This window comes from Diadema setosum, chromosome 21 (assembly GCF_964275005.1).
Source record: "Diadema setosum chromosome 21, eeDiaSeto1, whole genome shotgun sequence".
Lineage (NCBI taxonomy): Eukaryota > Metazoa > Echinodermata > Echinoidea > Diadematoida > Diadematidae > Diadema > Diadema setosum.
Genome location: NC_092705.1, coordinates 23,990,651 through 24,012,956, shown reverse-complemented (window position 1 = coordinate 24,012,956; position 22,306 = coordinate 23,990,651). Strand labels below are relative to the sequence as shown.

The window sequence follows — 22,306 nt, the reverse complement described above, 5'->3', positions numbered from 1 at the left end:
CCACATAATTGTAATTCCCGAGATGAAAATATTTTTTTGCTTTTTTGTTAGAAATCTGTCCAATTATTTCACCAAAAGTGTGCACCAGATGGCAGGTTGCTGAATTTCAGTTCTAAAAAAGCAAAGCCTCTCTCGTGTGGGAGGGGGATACTTCTTCCCACACTTTCCCCCGTTCGTTCTTTTTTTCCATGGACTGGATACACCTATAGATTGACAGATTTACAAATGTTTAATCGAAAGTATTCACCAAATCTGTCACTTTACTTGATAAAAAAACCACAAAGTTCCGTCGTGGGGGAGGGAATATTATCTTCTTTCAATCGAATTATTAACCCTTTCCCAACGGCGTAGCCAGGGGGGGGGGGGGGCGATGGAGCAGTCGCTCCCCCCCCCCCCCAAGATTTCGAATATGGGAGAGGTATCTTACCACCCTCCCATTGCCTTGTCCCTTCTATAGACTTAGTACACTATGGGGAATGACAATTTCCGGATTTTCTACAAAAAGTGTGCTTCAGATCGCTTTGTTTCAATTCTAAAAACTCAAAAGCTCCGTCGAGCGGGAGGGGGTATCCCCCTCCCAAATCCTCCCCCAGCACCTTTTTTTTACTTATACAGAGATGATGCACACTCGGAATAAGAGCCATTAACATTTCAACGGAAAAAAAAAAACAAATTTGTTTAAATTATTATTTTTGGGAGGGGGCTGCAACAAATTCAAGTACAGTTGTATTTGACCAAAAGTTTGCACCAGATCGCTGAATTTCAGGTCTGAAAATACAAAATCATCTTCGTTTGGGAGGAGAAATGTGAAATCACCCTCATGTACACCCTCGTGTGCATACTTTTTTTTTTCTGTTTGACTGCTTAACCAACAGCGTTCATAATATTCAGTGTAAGAATAAAGTTTATTTAAATTACACCATTTAATAGGCAAATTGTTTAATAATGATTTACATAGAAATGTACTGCTACCTTAGTGGGACTGTTTCAAGTCGATTAAACACGCAAAAACCTGCATCAAATCGCACTATTTACAACATCAAAATTCAAAAAGTTCTCACCACACCATGGGAAGGGGACAACCCGCTCCCATACCTTCCCCCTCGCTAGCTCCGCTTGCTCGGGCTCGGTCGCGTTCATGACATCAGTGTAAGAATTAATACAAGAAGTTTCTTTAAATTATATCATTTTATAGGCAAATTGTTCATTAACAATTTACATCAAAATGTACTGCTACCTCAAACAAGTGGGACTGTTTCAAGTCGATAAAACACGCAAAAACCTGCATCAAATTGCACCATTTACAACATCAAAATGCAAAAAGTTCTCACCGTGGGAGGGGAAACCTCCTCCCACACCCTCCCCCCCCCATCCTCCCCTTCGCTCACTCCACTCGCTCTTGTTTCGTCGCTTTTATGATATTCAGTGTAAATATTATAACAGGAAAATTATTTTGATGGTACTATTTTATAGGCAAATATTGCTCAACCATAATCTACATCAAAATATACTGCTACTTTAAACAAGTGGGACTGTTTCCAGTCGATAAAACAAGCAAAAACATGCATCAAATTGCACCATTTACAACATCAATATGCAAAAACTTCTCACCGTGGGAGGGAGACACTCCCTCCCACACCCTCCCCCTTGCTCACTCCGCTCGCTCTTGTTTGGTCGCGGCCATGATATTCAGTGTAAATTTTAAAACAGTTTATTTAGATGATATTATTCTACATTGTTCATTAACAATTTATATCAAAATATCAAAATATACTGCTATACCTTAAACAAGTAGGACTGTGTCAATTCGATAAAACACGCAAAAACCTTCATCAAATTGCACCATTTACAACATCAAAATGTAAAAAGTTTTCACCGTGGGAGAGGGAACCCCCTCCCACACCCCCCCCCCCCCGCTCACTCCGCTCGCTCTTGTTTTGTCGCTTTTATGATATTCAGTGTAAATATTAAAACAGAAAACTTATTTTGATGGTACTATCTTAAAGGCAAATTGTTCAACCATAATCTACATCAAAATACATTGCTATTTTAAACAAGGGTGAGTGTTTCAAGTAGATAAAACAAGCAAAAACATGCATCAAATTGCACCATTTACAACATCAATATGCAAAAACTTCTCACCGTGGGAGGGGGACGCCCCCTCCCACACCCTTCCCCTTGCTCACTCCCATCGCTCCCTCAGCTCGCTCTTGTTTGGTCGCGTTCGTGATATTCAGTGTGAATATCAAAACAGGAAGTTTATTTGGATGACACTATTCTCTAGGCAAATTGTTCAGTAATAATCTACATCAAATATTATACTGCTACCTTACACAAGTGGGACTGTTTCAATTCGATAAAACAAGCAAAAACATGCATCATATTGCACCATTTACAACATCAAAAAGCAAAAAGTTCTCACCGTGGGAGGGGGACAACCCCTCCCACCCCCCCCCCCCTGCTGGCTCCGTTCGCTCGGGCTCGGTCGCTTCGCTCCCTCGCATACTAACAGATTCCTCCCTCCCCCCAAAAAAGATGAAATCTTATTAAGATGAAATCTTAGCTACGCCGGTGCCCTTTCCCCGCTTGGTTTCCCTAAAAAACCCTAAAAGTCTGGGGATTGAGAGCTTCCTGAATTCCAAAAGAATGTCCGTTCAAAAAATCTCGTTACATTTAGTGTCAAAACGCACCCCCTTGAAAAAAAAAGCTGGTGACGCCCCTGATTATGCTCCCATGCAGAGGACATGACAAGAGTAATGAATTCTATGCGGGATTATCCTACTGAGAGATTCTTTGTGTGAGGGGAAAAGTCAACCGCGAAAGGGGTAAACATGGTAAATGTATAGAATATCTAGTCTCAGACGAAGTTTGAAAACTTATTTCTGATCAGACAACTGCAAAAGTCTATAGGCCAACGTTAGAAGACAGCCGCCGAAAATGCAGTGATGATAATTCTATCAATATTGACGGTGATAATGATGATAGCAACCAATGATTATTACCACCAGCGTTGTTATCGTTCTGGTATTTGGCAATATAAAAAACGAGTGAAGTGCCTAACCAACTGAGAAAAAAAAAAGAAAGGTCATTGGTACGAATGTGTACATGAGCTAATTACAAAGTGGCTAATTAGCTGATTACCACAAGCACATCTTTAGTCCTACCTGACTGTCGCGTAAGCGGGTGACGTTCGGCTTGAGGTAGAACGCGATTCCCTCGGCGGCATTGGGCAAGGTGACCGCCCGGATCAAGAGAATGGTCAGCAGCAGGTAGGGGAACGGGACGGTCACGTATACCACCTGCAACGGAACACTAGAGTGTCATCTTATCCTCATCGCGAGACATTAAACACTGGTCAAACTAATGAGACTCCCATTATGTTTACATAACTCCGACTAGTTGCCTTACAGTATAGAATGGACACGCCTATCATCTCAGAAAATAATGATTAATATTAGGCCATACTGTTGAAGTAGGACGTATATCTCACAAGGGGATGTTATCTGATGAAGAATGCGTGCTTTGATAACAGTTTATTATATTTACAATTGTAAATGAGACCCCCATAATTCATATATTTAAATAAATCCGACTAGTTGTCTTTCAATATAATGAACACTTCTTTATCATTTCATAAAAAGTTTTATCAATATCATACTGTTGAAGTAGGATCTCACATGAATATAATCTAAACAAGATTGCCGGCTGTAGACTAAAAACAAAACAAAACTTTTCATAACATGTATCCTCTGTCATGCTTATTTTTTATCACCACTCATTTCTCTGGAAATGGACCTCTATCAGTAGAAACCGAAGCAAGGATCTCCTTTTTCGCACTCTAGAGTCCTGATCACCAATATACCATCACATTGTTTATCAATACTATGCATTCCTTTTTGATAGGTCTATCTCACTCTGAAATAATCAAACCCGACCACAGAATCTAACCTGCAACAAGTGCAGAATTGAAAGACTAATATATCTAAGCTCCAATATGTTTCCTTTGTTTACTTATTAGGTCCTCTCTTGCTGCTACGTTTAATGATATATGTTTTAATTGCTCACTTTTCCGGAAGATTTGACACCACGACAGATGCAGAGGTAGATGAGAAACCATGCGAGGGCAAGGCAGAGGAAAAGCTGCCAGCTGACGGCCCCGACGTCCTCCAGGCCGTCCGACAGGTGGATCTGGAGCACCTTGCGACTTGGAGAAGACAGAAAACCAGTTATGATATTTAATCCTTTATGTGCCAATGAGTCAAACGTGCACATATTTCACACACAAACCTTTGGACAGGAAATTTGGCCCGAATTTACGAAGGTGGTACAATTGAAACCATGGTTTAAACCATGGACGATTTGTATGGAGCGCCAGGTGTCGCATGGCCTATTTCGTTAACGAAATGACAACATTTCGTTAACGAAATGACTGATTTCGTAACAAATAGGCCATGCGACACCTGGCGCTCCATACAAATTGTCCAATGTTTAAACCACGGTTTCAATTGTATCACCTTCGTGAATTCGGGCCAATGTGGTACACAAAGTGTTAAAGAACATGATTATACCATTAACACGGTCCTATTTTCTCAGGATAGCCTCTACAGTATCAATACATGTACAGTATATACTGGTCTAGTGCCCTGCCCTGTTATTTCATCAACCTATAGGTTAGTCAGGTACACATCTATCATGTCTATACAAATGGTTCAAGAGGGACATTTTGGGCAAGAAATCAACCCCCAGACCTTTTGTTCGTAAATACCAGGCCCCGTCGCTAGAAAGTTGACATGCAAATAAACGCAACTCAAGACCAAACGAAAGTATCGGACGTAAGTTGGGTTTGATTGGCTATGTTCGTGTGATTACCTGAATTAAAAATGATGCCCAATAAGTCAAAGACTTGTGGAGGGCCATTCAAAAGATCCAGTCCTGAGACTGAAAAGTTCATTAACTATTCAAAAGTAAATTTATTACCGACTAGCCTATTTCTGAAATTAGCTGAAATGAATCCTTGCATATATAGCACGTCGTCTATCATGTCTATACAGCTTAGAAAATGACAGTGGCAAGCATTGAAATATATGGTGAGAAGCAGGTCAATGCAAGAGTGAATTATTGATAAGAATAGGCCCTATCATACTGTTGTTAAGACTGAAAAAGGAGATAGGCAGCTTACTTCATATCCTTGAAAAAAAAAGTTTGTTATAGTAGTATATTATCTTAGATTCGCATCTCGGCCCCTGAAATTACAAACGTTGATGTAACCGATAAATCTGTGGTAATTATGTATTTCCTTTGGATATCTGTCCTTCTTTAATTTGTTTTACTCATTTATCTATTTTTTACGATCGTATTTACCACAGACTGTATGAACTTTGAAGCTTTTATTCAAGCAAGTATCTGCTGTAGCAAAATAACTTTACTGCTCGCGACAATACCGCTGGGGTTGTTGCAAGATATACAGCAGCTATATGATACAAAAGTAGCGCTATGAGGAGTATGCAAAGGGATTGTATGCTAATACATGTCGTGCACGCGCGGTGCCGCATACTTAAAGCAGGGCCAATTATAATCAAAAGACTCAACGCTATTAGTGAAGACAACCCCCCATCAAAACAACAACAACAACAACAACAACAACAACAAACAAACAAACAAAACAAAAACAAAACAACAACAAAATGAAACTCTCGCTCGAACGTACGGTACAGCTACAGTATAGAGTGCTGATAGGCCTACTTATGCTTGTTAAATGTTACTATAAAAACTAATACATGACATGAAAATTTCATCAATGTATCCAGCATTTTCATGGAACCTTGTTATTTGAATGTTTTGTTGATAGTTTTTTTTTTCAGAATCTGAGGGGAAATAAAGGTGATACAGTCAACCATGGAGACAACAGTAAACCATCTACAGTAAACCATCTACTCGCTCCGTCCCTAATGCGAGCATACGAATGAGAGAAATTAACTTATTCTGCAGTGGGTTTGCATTTCTTGTGTACCTGTACTTTCAGCTTGAATAATTACGCTTTATTTAAGGTGAAATCAAATATTTTCAAACCCATCTCCTTTGTTATGTGATTCTTTCCATCATCCGCTAATTATTTTCTTCCTGTTACAATACGCGGCCAGCAGCACAAATAGTCATAGTATTACATTATTTTGCAACTGACTCACGCGTGATTAACGGTCCATGATGTGTACAATGCAGTTGTCGCATTGTAGCTGAGCATGCGTTTAAGGAATGGTCTCATGTTAAATCTCCTAAGTACTTTATTACTGTTGGGTTCATTATGTATTATTCTAGATAAAGCTATTAGAAATATTCGAAAAGTTAATGACAGTTTTGATGAAATTTCATTATGATCATGCTCGGTCCAATTGTGGTACATCTCACAGTGACTTTCCGCTGCTTAATAAGTAAAGCAGCATGACCATATCCTTCTGTATAATTCGGGCAAGATCCTGTTTAAACTATTTTCCCCAATGTTGGCTCTTTATTGACAATTGCGAATCGAATACAACTTTGTTTTCGAACATGAATCAAAGTTGACCTTGATATCTACTTTTAAGAACAAACGTTTCTAGCTACGTTGCTCTGGACCTTAAAACCCAAACAGCATGGTGTTCCCCCAAAATCACCAAATGATTATGAGGAATGATGGTGACAACAATGCCTGTAATAATCAAAACTAAATACTTACAGTAATGTCGATAGTAACAATGGCACAGATGAAAACGAATTCAGAATTTGTGGTTTATGAGTTCCGACACCCAATCACGTCTATACGGTCATAGCCAAAATATAGGAACATCATGGAACACACACAGATATTCACACACACACACACACACACGCACACACGCACATACACACACACACACACACACACACACAAACTGACCACATTAATAGTTAATTGTTTCAATTAACTATACCGGTAATCATAATACACTGAAGTGTATTATTTAGTTTGTGTAGAGAGAAATTATTTGATTCTTTGTCAAAATATTTGTCTAAAAGTATTAAATCTAACAATATTGAGTTAAGTTGCGATGCCGCAGTGATCTAGACTATCAAGACTATGCTACAGGCTAGAACAGCGGTATCCCTCTCGCATTTTGTATAGTAATATATAAATATATGATATGTGTGTGTGTAACTTGGCATTATGCCAAGACATCTCGTAGCTATCAGGTCACAGTTGTAAAACAGTATGTCAGATCAGGAGTCATGATTTTTTTTTTTTTTTTTTAACCAGATGTAACATGTATAAGTGTAGCTTTTTTTTTTTAGAATCTTCTGGAAAGCCAGATAAATCTAGCTGTTGTTGGAATCTTTTGGAAGACTGAATAGTTCTAGCTGTGAGTTGAATCTGCTGGAGGGCTGGGCTCGAGACTATGAAATGAGTTCAAAGGATCCAAAGAGTTCTTCAAGACCTTGCCTGCGAGAAGTTTATCACCCATATAATCCTATCAGTGGATCATTGTAGTTTGTTTACAGTCGATCCATATCATTGGTATTATGCAATCATTTTGTCATTTTGTAATAGTATTATGCATGTACTGTCTGACAATGATTTTCTTGGGAATTTCGGGGCCACTGGGTCAAAGGTCAATGGTCAAAGGACAGGTAATAATGCTAGAATTCTACAAATTAATGCTGAAATTACACTATTTTTTTCCATACCTTGGAGATTACTCAGTGCATACAAACAAGGAAGGTACATGCATTACTGCACACTGATTCTGTAGGGAAAGATTTGAGCAATTGCGAAAATCGTAAGATTTCACAATTTTTCCGTATTGTGAAAATAGCTCAAAATATTGGTGTGAAAATTGGATGTTCAAAGTTAGTGATTATTTGAAGAAAATTGTAAGACATGGGGTCAAAAGGCATGGGTCAAAGGTAAAGTGAAAATATTGACATTTCTAAGTGATTGCTCTCTGAAACAATCAATAAACCATCCAAATGAAATCCTTTTCAAGGAAACACTCAAGACATGGTTGTGTCAAAATTTCAAACATGTAATTTCATTTTTTTTTACTACCATGCGATAGGGTGAAGGGATGCCAGTCGCCACAGCGACATTTATAGTTTTGCAATGAAAGGGAAAGTGTACGACATAATAAGTACAATGTAGTGTTTTCTGTGGTCATTCGTCACTTTGTGCGAGTCCTTCTGGTCTGAAGTATGTCGCAACAATGTGCCTAGAGTTTAATATACAAGAGTTATTTACACCTATGGGACTGGCTCACCTTTCCTTCAGTGAACTACCACTTTTTAACTCAGCCAATTGCATCATGATGAAAGAGATTAAATGCTGGTTACTTTGAGTTCAGACTGTTGGGTTTTCTTATTTGTGGGTGTGTGGATGTTATCTGTAAACGCTATTAAAAGAGAAGCGAAAATTTAATAGGACAAGAAGAAACATGAACTTTGCAGGAAAGTCCTTGGAGCTGTTGCCTGAAAAAATACAACAATCAGTCACCAGGAAATAGCTTCTCCAGGTTGGTCACGAACTACTACAAGTAGGCCTACTAGGTCCCACTTTGTGAAAAAGAATCTTAGTCGTGAATTCGGGCAGACCAAACTTTGAAAAATACGCTGTTTTTGACGCAAGGTTGCTGCATGAACAAGAGTTCTATTCACGACTTTGCAAATCTTCAGCTCTCATAACCCATATCATCCTCGTCCATCGTCATAATCATAATGATTGACAATCAAGGTCAGAGTATAGGCTGTCAATAGTTACATTCAGACGGTGATCCTTTAATTTCGAGGATAAGCGTGTGGTTAAGTATGGGGCGCCAAGTGTCGCATGGTCTATTTCGTCACAAAATTGGTAATTTCGTCAGTCAGTTTACGACAGAATGACCTGCGACGCTTGGCGACTCATACTTAACTACGAGCTCATCCTCGAAGTTAGCTAGTCCTCGAAGTTAAAGATCACCGTATGAACGTTACCATAAACACCACATTTTTCATAATGAACATTATGATATTATACAGGCCTACCTAAGTCATAAATAATGCATTTTGTCATCATTAATACCAAAGTTAGAGTCATTCAACTGTGTTGTGGTCACATGATCATGATTGCTAATCTACAATTATGATTATCATCTCTTTATCTTCGTCGCCATAATTACTTCCAGAATTCCACTGTTGGTGATGAAGTTCCGTTTGGGCACAATTCGCTGATTCCCGTAACGTTCGCCGCTGTCTCTTTGTACCCAACCGCGTTGTCTCCCAACACGCTAGAGTTGGCGCTCACGTTCACACCAGAGACGGTCGTAGCGGTGGCGACGCAGCAAGGTGTGTTCCAGGCATTATTGCAGTGCGAGTACGGAAGCACGTCGTCAAAGGACAGGAAGAGATAGTAGAGTCCCCAGGCCATGATGATGACGTAATAGGTGTCCATGAGTACCTGGAGCACAAGGCCGCCGATACCAATTCCTGCCGATCCAAAGATGAATAGAGTATGTGTGTATGGCATGTGTGTGTGTGTGTGTGTGTGTGTGTGAGTGTGAATGTGTGTGTAAATTTGTTTGTAAATGGGTGTATGTTTTGTGAATGTGTGTATGTGTGTTGTGATAACATCCTGTAAGTTTACAGACCGAATGTTTGCAGCGCAAAATAAAGATTGTACTATGTCGCTGGCAAAAGCTAAAAAAAAAAAAAAATATATATATATATTTATTTCATAGCGTTTGATTATCTACGTGTGGGTCTAATTCCAGATAAATGTAAATTATTTCCATCGTAACTTCAATCGCTGGGCAATCCCATGATTCTTTTACAGGGCTCCGCTACGTGACCTTTCGTCTTGCTTTTGTGTACTAACCCTCCACGGTGTCACATAAACAGTTAATATTCACTGAAGTTCTAGATATATCTCTCGGCTTAGACTTTCGGTATGGAAGATTACAGCCCGTCATAGTGCTGCCTACAGCAGACTAGGACATGGGGGTTTGAAAACTCTTTGTGCGCATGCTCGGCAGGTGAAACGCCTGCCTCCATTCGTCTCTGGACAAATCCTCAATCTGGGTGACGGTTTTGTAAAATGCTCTGTATATGATTATGATATGCACAGGGCATTGTAGAGACACAATACTAATTTCCTGTAGCGTAAGCAGGAAAGTTGAAAAATATATGTAAATTTTAAAATATTATAGGGCCTACGCTTTTTTGGTTTTGTAAGTGTGTTTGCTTACTTATTCATTTGTTTGTTTGTTTGTTTGCTTGCTTGTTTTTCACTGTGTTTGTGCGCGTTAGAGAAGCAACATCTTACCTTTGAAAAGGGGGCTGAGCATGTTCCAAGCAGTCACCGGTCCCTGCCCAGTAAGTTGGCCGAGGCCGATCTCGATGACGAGGAGAGGTATTCCAGCACATATGACACAGAGGAAATAAGGTACGAGAAAGGCCCCTGGATAGACATGTAAAGGGAGAGATTGCAGAGAATGTCAAATAGCAGACATAGCACATAAGAGGAAGAGGTAATCACAGCTCTGGCTGCTCACCGTCGGCAAGCCAAAGGGATGGTCCCCTTTTCAGCTTAATTGAGTTTGCAACTGCTGAAAGTGGAACACCTTATTCTCGACTGCGCGAGCTGGCATGTTTCACCTCTGTCTCGTTTGACAATGAACTCGTTTGATTTTTTTTTTAAATACAGTTCATAGTTTTTGCTATGATGGGCCAAAAGGAACCATGTCTGCTTCTTTTAAAAAATGAATCTGTAATTCGGTACAAAATCACCCAAAATATTGTACTCTCATGTCAGAATTAAGAGCAACGAAATCAACAGTAGAAGATTAATTTTGTACCAAAATATTCGAGGGTAAGTCATATTGTAACAGAATCAGACAGCCAGATATGGTTCCTTTTGGCGCACCATAGCAAAAACCCGGCCCGTTGTCCGTACCCTATACACTGCAAAAAGTCAGGTGTAAAATATGAAACACCGAGCTGGTTTTAAATTTCCGGTGCTCATTTATGGTGTTAGATTAACACCTCCGGGTGTCATTTCAAAATATACAATTGTTGTTTTTTTTTTTTTTGTTGTTGTTGAAGAATTTCTCAGTAACTGCACTTCTTGTTGAATTTGAACTTCAACAAGACGATCAAGAATTTTGCGATAAAGTACTTGATTTAAAAAAAAATGTGTAAACACATTTACACCACAGTAACACCAATTGGTGTGGTCTCCTGTTGAAGCTGGACGGGTGTTATACCATTGACATTAACACCAGCAATATCAAATCAACACCATGGGGTGTCATTATTGAATTAACACCAGCACAGTGTCAAAAATATCACCAGATACAGTGTCAAATTAACACCACGAAGTGCCAGGTGAACACTTTTCAACACCATCACAATACATTTTCTACACCTGTGGATGTGATCCTCTATTAAAACTAGATCAGTGTTAGATTTAACACCCATGGTGTTAAATCTAACACCGACGTTTTTACAGTGATATACTCGGTGTAAATGGGCCTTAATTCTTAAATTGGCAATTCTTAAATTGGCAGCATATTTGATAAGAATAGGAATTTTATTTTTCTTCCACAAGTTGGCAGTTTTTTAAAGATTTATTTCTGAGTATTTGCAGATCTAATGTACGCACGCAGCTCCATCTAATCATTCTTCAATGTAAGATATACTGTGAAACTCATCCTCAAAAGGGAGCAAGCAAAAAGGAAAATGTAGGGTTTTTTTTTTCCTTTTCTGTTTGACGTACGGTCAGGCTAGGGCATATCTGGTTACGTACGTGACTTGACGCCTAATAGCCATAAATCATGACGTAAGTAAGATGGAGCTAATCCGTTCAAGAATTTGTATACAGCTATATGCAGTACTGATATTCTGTGCGTTCTTGTACACTTTGCCACTTTATTCTGTTCAGGAAGTTGGACACGGGAGAATAATGGTCTGCCTGCAGTACTAGTCGGGCAGCTTTGTTTTGGACTCTTTGAAATTAATTTTGATCAAGTTGGTCTTGGTGCATTTGCCGCAGACAGTACAACAATAATTGTATTGTTGTTTGGCAACGAATATCAGTGAAAAGTATAGTTGCACAACCATTTTCATGGCAATACAAGACCGAAGGCGCCTCATGCAAGCTAATGTGCAGACTGTTTTTTTTTTTTTTTTCAATGATACGGTGAATGTGCAGTGACCAGTCTAAACTGTCTGTAATGATTACTCCAAGATATTTGATGTCATTTACAATTTCCAGGTATATACTGACCATCAAATTTTAAACTCATATCCAAACTATTTCTTTTCCTTTTCGAAGCAAATATCATGACTTATGCTTTTTCACAATTGACCCTCTTTCTGTCTTTCTGAAACCAGGAAGAAAGAATGTTTAAGTATTTTTGCAGCGAGGTCTGTATTGTAAGAACGTCTTGAGAGGAGTTGAAAATGGTTGTTTCATCGGCATACAGGGAAATTCTCGTCTTATCATGAAATGGAAATCTATACATACAATTATCGTTGACATACTCTCTAAAAAATCGAGTGAAAATTTTAACTCTTGAGGGAGTGAGTACAAAAAAGAGTGAAATTGGAGTGAATTTCGAGTGAAAATGTTCATTTTCACTCATTTTGGAGTGACCTCAGGGATCACTCGAAGATTTTGGAGTGATCCCTGACGTCACTCTAAAACGAGTGAAAATGAACATAAATTTTCACTCAAAATTCACTCCAATTTCACTCTAAATTCACTCGTTTTTGAATTCACTCCTTCAAGAGTGAAAATTTTCACTCGATTTTTTTTTAGAGAGTACAATGTACAAAAAAAAAGAAGCTGCCCAATGATGGAGCATTGAGGTATACACCAGATGTCATTGGAATGAACCAACTCATAACACCTCTGAATGACACACACTGTTGTCTATTAATTTTGTCTTTTATTTACCACTTAAGTTTGTTGTCCTGAGCACCATAGTACGGTAGTTTTTTTTTTTTTTTCTAGCAAACCTTCATGTGGTATCATACGTCGAATGCCTTTTTAAGATGTAGAAATACCGCGCTGGTGATTAACTCCTTGTCTAAAATCTATACAGGGTGGCCCAAAAAGAACGGAACGCCTAAGATCTTTAATTTCAGCAAAATCGTTGCAAATATGTCATCATGTTGCTTACTATTAGAAAGGCCATTCTTTTTCCAAAAGAATAACACCAGATTCTTTAATTTTGGTTCATGCATCATGGTTTTAGGACCCTTTTTGTCACCCCTTGCAATTTTCAAAATGTGATCATTTTGCACTCTCAGAAATACAGAAACCAGTCAGAATTCGGCTTACCGTAGAACCAGTAGCGTTCGCAATGTGCGGAATGTGGGGCGGACAGTGTATTGTCGTCAGGTCGTCTCATTCACAATGGTAACGGACAATGATAGCCACATTCCACACATTGTGAACGTTACTGCTTCTATGACAAGCCGAATTCTCGCTGATTTCGGTGTCTCTGAGGGTGCAAAATGATCACATTTTGAAAATTGCAAGGGTTGACAAAAAGGGTCCTAAAACCATGATGCATGAACCAAAATTAAAGAATTTTGTGTTATTCTTTTGGAAAAAGAATGGCCTTTCCAATAATATGCAAAATATTGACTTATTTGCAACAATATTGCCGAAATTAAAAATCTTAGGCGTTCCGTTCTTTTTGGGCCACCCTGTATAGTGACTGTCTTTCAGAGAATAGGTGCTGCCGATGTAAATAATCATATAATTTATTGTTAATAAACAGCTTTTCAAAGGATTTTCGAAACAATGGGCAGAATTGATGTAGGTCTGAAATTCGACATTTCGGCTTATTTTTGCAGTTTTGAATAGAAATGATTTTTGCACGTTGAGTGTAGATGGGTTATCAGTGATGCAAAATGATAATTTTCTGCATGTTCAAAGGAATCTGAAGCGCGCAATCCGAAAATGAACGCGCGCTTTCACAAACTGAGGTATACCCCCATTCGTTTCAAGAAGACCACCTTTCCTACCCAATGGCGAAAATATTCGAATAATAGGATTTGTTAATCCAAAGGTTCGTTATTTCGAAGGTTCGTTGATCTGAAAGCGAAATACAGGCTGTAATTCTGAAGATTTGTTTGTACGCACCTTCTCATTTTCGGATTAAAGAACCTCATTTCAGTTCGGATTAACGAACGTTCAGAATAACGAAACTTATCTTCGGACTAACGAAGCAGCGGATTAACGACCCTTCGGAACAGCGCGACAATGTTCGGATTAAATCCTTATCTCATTCTCTGATCAGCAAACATGGTTAGGCATAGGGAATTTGCGTGTTTGGGCATATTATAGTAACATACCATACTTCATTTTCGGATTAACGAACCTTCGTAGTAACGAACATGACCCGTCTTGATGACTATGATTGGAGAAATTTCGTCGACAGGGTGTTAGATCATGGAGCTATTTGCCACGTTCCGTATTGCATTACTATGATCAGCGAGAACACCACCACAAAAAAAAAAAAAAAAAAAAAACTATGTCAGAAAAGTAGGCCTTATCTTTTCCCAGTTTATTTTGATTGGGTTGCCAGATGATATACTGAAGGGACTAATGTTCACTAATAAGCACTCTCGTGCACAACTGATAGCAGGTGGCGTCAGCCTGTCCCGAAGTTGACACAAGCTGGCCATACGAAAACGGAATTTCCAATTTCTTGCCAAGTTGGGCCCGAACTTGGTCAAAAGCCTGTCAACAGCCGAAGTTGTAAGTACGATGTCTATGTCATATAGGGAAGGTCATACAATGGCACGCAGACCACACACAAAGGCTTGAAGAAGATATTGAATCTGTACTTAGTATTTAAGTGTACACGAACAATGACGAAGGAAATACGAAGGGAACACGAAAGCTAGATTTTGCCTCAGCTCACGAACACCACGAAGTTTCTGATGGAGTCCGATAAACTCCACTAGCGGTCATCATACGATGCCCTCGTGAATGACCGGTGAATAACCCCGATGTTTATACGATCAGGGCCGATTTTGAACATTTCCTCTAGATCGTGTTCGTGTGTTCATTTCGGGACAATGTGACGACGCTAAACTATGATAAACAAAGGCGACGAGCAACAGTGAGCACGGAGCCAAACAGGGACACGAAGTAAGGAGAGCGGAGATGGGTCTTTAAAAGAAACGATTTCACCATCATGATCGATATACGTTATTACAGTGACGCAATGCATAATTGCATTTCTCAACCCGATTAAATTGAATTGAATTGAATTTACAATACCCATCATGGGATGGAATACCCTGATCAGCACAGCTGGTTTCCATAGGATGATGATGATGATAATGATGATAATGGTAATAATAATAATTATGATAATATGAATAATAACAATACTATTAATACTTCTACGACTACTACTATCAATAATAATACAAATGTAATAATAGCGATTATAATAGCAGTTATAGTAATAAAAATGATAAAAACAATAACAATGATAATGATAATAATAATAATAATAATAATAATAATAATAATAATAATAATAATAATGATAATAATAACAGTAATAATGATAATAACAATTAGCATATGCTTAAACCGGATATCCTTTAATACCCTGCAATTATTAATCGGACACCAACAGCTATGTACCCACACATAACATTTAGTGGAAGTGGAGACAATCTCGACCTTTAACGTAACCTTTGTTTCAACTCATCTATTCTCTGGCAGATTGGAGACGATACTCAAGAAGGAGAGAGAAAGGGAGGGGTAACAAGTGTTCCAGATCCTGTCTGAGCTCTAAGAAGGTTATTCCTGTTTGTGACTAACTGACGAAAGACTGGTTTAGCTAGCACAACGCTTCGTGTTTCCGGAGCAAAATTTGTCGCTTAGCTAAACATGAAAGTAGAAGATGACGTATTGATATTCTTTAGCGAGATCGGGATGACCAGGACCCTGTTTCATGAAGCTGCTCGTATAGGGCTCACATCTGTAAATAAAATGGAATGTCCCAGACCTCTTCACAAATTCTTACCAAAGATACCAAAATAAATGAAGAAAAAATCAATAAAAAAATTACTAATGTAGTTTGGCGAAAAACTGAATAGCTGAAGATATTGAGTATGAATTCCTCTACAAACTGCATTTTGGTTGGAAGATGAAAGCTTTTCTCATGGAATTTGAAGGGACTATATTTCATGGGGTGCATGTACAGAAAAAAGGTGATTTTTTTTTTTTTTTTTTTTTTTTTTAGTGAAAAGAACACGTAGTCTGCCTTTGCGGACCCTTGGACAGAGTTTGAGCTGATCAAGAACCCACCTTGGAAATTTGATGGATGAAAGGGTATATCTCACTTATCCAGCTTAGTGAAGATGAAACACCTCATTTCTCCCAGCTATTTTACAGAATTTTTTGAATTTTGAATTTTAACACACGTCTCTATGGGGAATTATTTACCCGTGTGAGCCCTATAACGCACGACTTTACGAACAACTGGAATGTGACGAGCCAAGTGAGTTTCTAAACATTGTTAACTTCAATAGTTAAAGTTGAGATTTGCAGATGAAAATGATTATTCTAATATGTTAACACACGTTTTTAGAGTTAAAAGCGTATTTTTGCCCAACTGTAGATGAAATGTTGACATACAATCTTACCTTGATAAAACATAAGGAAAAATTGGCACACAGATTGGCACTTCATAATACATGTATTCCAGACGTTCGTGAAGTCATTCGTAACTTTACAAACAGCTTTATGAAACAGGGCCCTGGTCGCCTTTATAATGTTCGCCGGAAACGAGCTTTCTGCGACTCCGAACGAGCTGTCTGAATTCTCCACACATTCTTATCCAGAGTAATTGCTAATAGAGAGTTACACAGCTATACCAACAATCGTTTTTTTTTTCCTTTACAAAACACGGGTGTGTCTCTGGCATAGTTATGTGATACTAGTTTTTGATACCAGGTATTTCAACTAGGTATGCATGACATTGAAACAACAATACCCCCCCCCCAAAAAAAAAGAAAAAAGAAAAGGATAAACACAACCGGTTACAATAAAATTAAGATTTTTGCAAGCAGCAAAATTTTTATATAATATATATTTATATTATAATAATATATATTTATTCATATAACTGAGATTTGTTATCGCAATATAGTATAAGCTAGTTCTTAAGTCTAAATTACGAAAACATATCGACACTGAACCAAAGAAACAGTAATTGATTGGATAAGTTTAGAAGTTCGATAGAATTAAAGGGACTGTACAGTACTGGTTGAGGTGGGGATTCATGTTTTGAACATTCCTAAATGAGATAATGAGAAATCTCTTATGAAATATGAAAGAGCATGTAACTTTAAGAAGGATTCAACGTTTTATTTCATGAAAATTGGTTTTCAAATGGCTGAGATATCCAAAAAAGTGATAATAACAAAAGGCGACAGGCCACGCCTTTTATTAGGATCTCTTTGTTTCACCTTGTTTTTGGATATCTCAGCCATTTCAATACCGATTTTCATCAAATAAACTGTTGATACCCTGAGAATTGCATGCTCTTTGACATCTCATAGAGTGGTTTCTGAATATCTCGTGAAACGTTAAAAGCTAAATCCTCACCTCGACCAGAACTGTACACACCCTTTAAGACTTGAACACAACAAATCGATCGATGGTGAGATAGATAGATAGAAGAAAAAACAAACAAACACGCATTCTCTTGTCAGATACACATAGGACCGACACAGTATACGTCACAATTTTATATACAATATATGCATGTATATATTATATATATATATATATATATATATATATATATATATATATATATATGAGATTAAAACCTAAAATGGCATTAAAACGCTTTATCCTGGCGAGGAAAGCGCATGTTTTTGAAACAAGACACCAAACAGGTTAGTCATCGCATTCTTCATCAGCGACCAGGATGCGATGTGATGTTAGATTAAAAATCCGTTTCTGAAGCAGAACATACACACAAGGGTATACGTCTGCTCATGGTCGGACGGATTTCAAAACTAACCTACTTGTGATGGAATGCGTCTAAACTGGTGGTAGTTGTTGCCACAGTGATGGTAACCGCGCAGTTTGTATACCGTGCGAACTGATATATATATATATATATATATATATATATATATATATATATATATATATATATATATATATATTTATCATCTATCTATCTATCTATCTATCTATCTATCTATCTATCTATCTATCTATTTATCTATCTATCTATCTATCTATCTCTCTCTCTCCTACACACACACACACACACACACACACACACACACACATATATATATATATATCTCCGTCGAGACTCCGGAAGAAGGTGGAGGCCACCGAAAATTTGAGTTGTTCAATAAACTCATTCTTATTGGCGAAATAATGCATTACCAGTTTATTTCTTGATTCTTCGTTACATTGGAGCCAATACGTGAATTCGCAACATGTTTGTATATATATATATATATTATATATATATATATACTCCTAGATGGGTCATTTGGAAGACATTTTCATTTGTTTTATATGCAAATTTATTAATACATGTTCAATGGCAGTTTACGCAATGGAGACACGAAAATTGTCTCCTTAATGACCAGTTGTCTCCCTAATGAAGACACTTCCCCCCCCCCCCCCCAATATGTCTCCCTAAGGTGCCAACTAGGGATATATATATATATATATGCATATACTATACGGTATTAAAGTCAGTCATGTAATATAGGGGACATCTGAGAATAGACATCGCCTTGGGTAATGTGCATTCTCTTGTAACTTCTCGTAACTTCTGCTTTTCTCAAACAACCCCGTTCCTTCAAAGGTAATTCTCGAGATGTGTGCACATACACCGATTTCCATTTCTCCATTCAGTGTGATTTTTTTTTGATTCATTTTTAATAATCTGATTTGTCTAAACCAGTGGCGGATCCAGAGGGGGGCGCAACCGGCGCACGCCCCCCCTTTATTTTTCGTAAAAAACAAAAGAAATAAAAAGAAAAACAATGAAATGAAACCCGGAAGTGGCACCAGAAACATTAGTCACGCCCCCCCTTTACAGAATTCCTGGATCCGCCCCTGTAAACTCTGTTGAAACTGAAACTGAAACATAAGTAGTCACTCTGGAAAGAATGCTGAAAATTTGAAAAATACAGATAGCACTTATCAAGAAGATATAGCAGGGCATGACCAGTCATTTAGCCTTCATTTAACAATCTGATAAGAAATGCTATACTCGGAGATCTTCGTCTTATACATTGTCCTCATTATTTGACTATACTTGAACAAATAAAATTATTTCTCTTTGTGGGGGGGGGGGGTAATCAATTGAAGAAGATAGTGTGGGGAAAAGTCGTGCCTCCTCTTCTACTTGTTCATTATGCTTGTCCGCCAATGTATTTAGGGTGTCTTTTATTAGACAAGACAAAAGTCATACAAGAGTGGCCATAAAACCCAAACTGACTTCTTTCCCCAGATCCGCGGAACCGTCCTGGCAGAAGTCTCATTAGCCAGATACCTCGATCGACCTCCATGTCTACAGTATTTATGGACTCATCTTCAACACGCATTTTGATGTCATGATCAAAGAAGCAAAATTCCTCTCTGCAGCGTTTCTCCCGCTCAACCCCAATCGCTGCTCTCAGAAGATCAAGGAGATGACCCACGTCTACGAGATCATGGACCTAAACGTTGAAGGTCAATGGTTAGACCAAGGAAGTACCTAGTACCTCCTTTATAGTCAGACCCACAAAGATTTGGCCCTATTATGCAGTTGATGCACGGGTCATGTGAGCCGGTCCTGATTGCAATTCCAAGTGTATAAACGGACACATCTGTTGATAACATTAAAATTCAAATACTTCTAGTTCAACATAATCCTAAAGAACCACATGAGTACCAGGTATGTATCTGGCAACTAAAATCCACGAACAAGCGTTACAACCACACGAATAAGTTAGCTTGAGTGGCTCACGTACTGCGCCAGCAGAGCCACCTGCATGGCCATGCTGTACAGAATCCGCTTGTTTGACCTGGTTGACCCTCTTCATCATTAATTGTCATCAATTACCAGGGACCACCTGTAATGTACTATAAGCATGCCGCGTCTAGACCCAAGTCTGCATTTCCGAGGACCTGGCGTCCTCCTTCTTTCTACTCACAGGACATGCGATTGGAATGTACTCAAGGAAGATTTATCTGTCATCCCGCCACTTCATGCTTTCCAGTTTCATAAGTCCATCTCTACAACGATGTATTTTATCCTATAACCTGCACCTCGGATCACTGTATCAGCATCACTGAAATTAAGTCTGCTGCGCTCGTTCAAGAGTTTGATTAGGTAAATGTGCGCGCACAACTCTAAACGATGCGAGTGATCTTCAGACCCCTAAGGATACAAAGAAGCAAACTTTACAAGAAACCAAAATCTAAAGAGAAATATGGATGGGTGGAAGCAGCAACATATCAGTGAAAGTTTGAGGAAAATCGGACAATCGATGCAAAAGTTATGAATTTTTATGAAGTTATGGTGTTTGGATCCCGTGGATGATGAGTCTACTAGAGGTCATGACATTTTGTGGACCACAATATTATATAAAGAAAATAATAGGGAATTCCACAAAAATTCACTTTTCTATCATAATGAAAGAGCACTTGCCTAACCGCTTTCAGAAAGCAGGGGGAATGATTCCTACCCTTAATTATATGTCAGTATGAAGTTGATGGAATGTGTAATTTTCATGAAAAATGATTTTTTTTTTTGTATGTGTGGAATTCCCTTTATATTTTCTTTATATTGTTGTCCACACGTGACGCCATTACCCCCAGTAGTCTCCTCATCCAGCGGTTCCAACACCAAAGCTTTAAAAATTCATAACGTTTGCATCGATTGTCCGATTTCCTCAAACTTTGACTGATGTGTTCTACTAATGTTGCTGCTTTCACTCAATACATGTTTCTCTTTGGGTTTGGGTGTCCTTTGAATATCTTAAATGGGGATTCATGACGATGTGTGCCGATGGGCCAATTGAATCGAACTCCCACTCGCTGCCCACGGGAGTAGATTTGAAAATCACGAATATGGTGCCCGTCCGCAAATACTGTGCATCAAAGCGTATACGCTAATCGGTAATGATCGACTACAGTCGAGATTCTTCGGCTGTGTGATGTGTAGGCCTACTTTAATACACAGAGATCAGTGATAAAGCTGTACACAATTCGTTCCGAGAATTCTCGAATACATCCGAGCCGAGCCATGCCTTCCAGTCTACGCTATACGGGGTCTTCAATATGTTTCCCATCAATTCTTAATGTGCCACCCACTTCCTGAAAGAAACATTTTAGCCACTTAGGTCAGGAAATGTGTGAAGTAGTTTTCAAGGTGGTTACTTACCTTCAATCTGCTTTTCTCTCTATACGAGACACGATACACCAGCCATACATAGAGCTATGAAAAGTGCATGCATTAAAGGTTTTTAACTGATGCATTGTTAGGGTTAATGATTCTGTAACCTTTGGATGGTTTTTACATCTAGAATTTGCGCCAGATTGTGTGTTATATTATTTTTTTCCTCTCTTTTCATGCTCTTCATACAGCAAGAACGGAAAAAGGAAAAGGTATCAGCTAGCTGATACTCTTTTTATTTCCCTTTCATCGTGAACCTTCATTGTAAACATAATAAATAACAACTAACCAGTCTTATACTTCCCCCCCCCCCAAAAAAAAAAAACTGAGCAAAGAAGAATTTTGCTTTTAGACTGCCCTAGAGAGTTGCACACTTGAAGTACAATTTAGATGAAACCCTTTACAATTCTGTGTGTCTGATTTTACTACGGTTATAATCAATAGTTTATAGTTATCCAAGTCAATTTGAGTATGACGTGGAATACTGTACCCTGTATTCCGGATCATCAGTGATTTTCGTGCCAGCGTCATTCTGTTTCCATGTTTTTTTTTAAGGCTCCCGTTTCCACCTCCTTACACTGATAAGATTGATATATATTATTCACCATGGATATTTCTGTTTTCAATTCCAGGTCGTCTGAAGCTCATTCCACCGGTCTTTAACTCTCAGACTGCGACTATTGGTTTAGACACGAAACTATATACTTAGGCCTTTGTTATAACTTTCGCTGATCTGTATTACAGTGCACTCCCGTTATCTTTCGTTATATTAAAGCTTCGTTATAGCCGAACAGTAAAGTACATAGATGTGTATAGATGAATATCATTTGAGACTTGAGTTTTTGCTTCGTTGTTCGTAATGACGG

General features: G+C 38.4%; 1 protein-coding gene across 1 annotated transcript in view; it reads right to left on the bottom strand.

Annotated features, from left to right (window-relative positions):
• Window positions 1-22,306, bottom strand: part of LOC140244421 (sodium- and chloride-dependent betaine transporter-like) — a 49,150-nt gene that overhangs the window by 24,092 nt on the left and 2,752 nt on the right. Inside the window, exons 2-5 of the mRNA XM_072324059.1 lie at window positions 10,304-10,438; window positions 9,162-9,468; window positions 4,066-4,204; window positions 3,165-3,299 (exon numbers count right to left, since the gene is read on the bottom strand). Coding sequence (XP_072180160.1) covers window positions 3,165-3,299; window positions 4,066-4,204; window positions 9,162-9,468; window positions 10,304-10,438 — 716 coding nt within the window. The remainder of the gene's footprint in view (window positions 1-3,164; window positions 3,300-4,065; window positions 4,205-9,161; window positions 9,469-10,303; window positions 10,439-22,306) is intronic.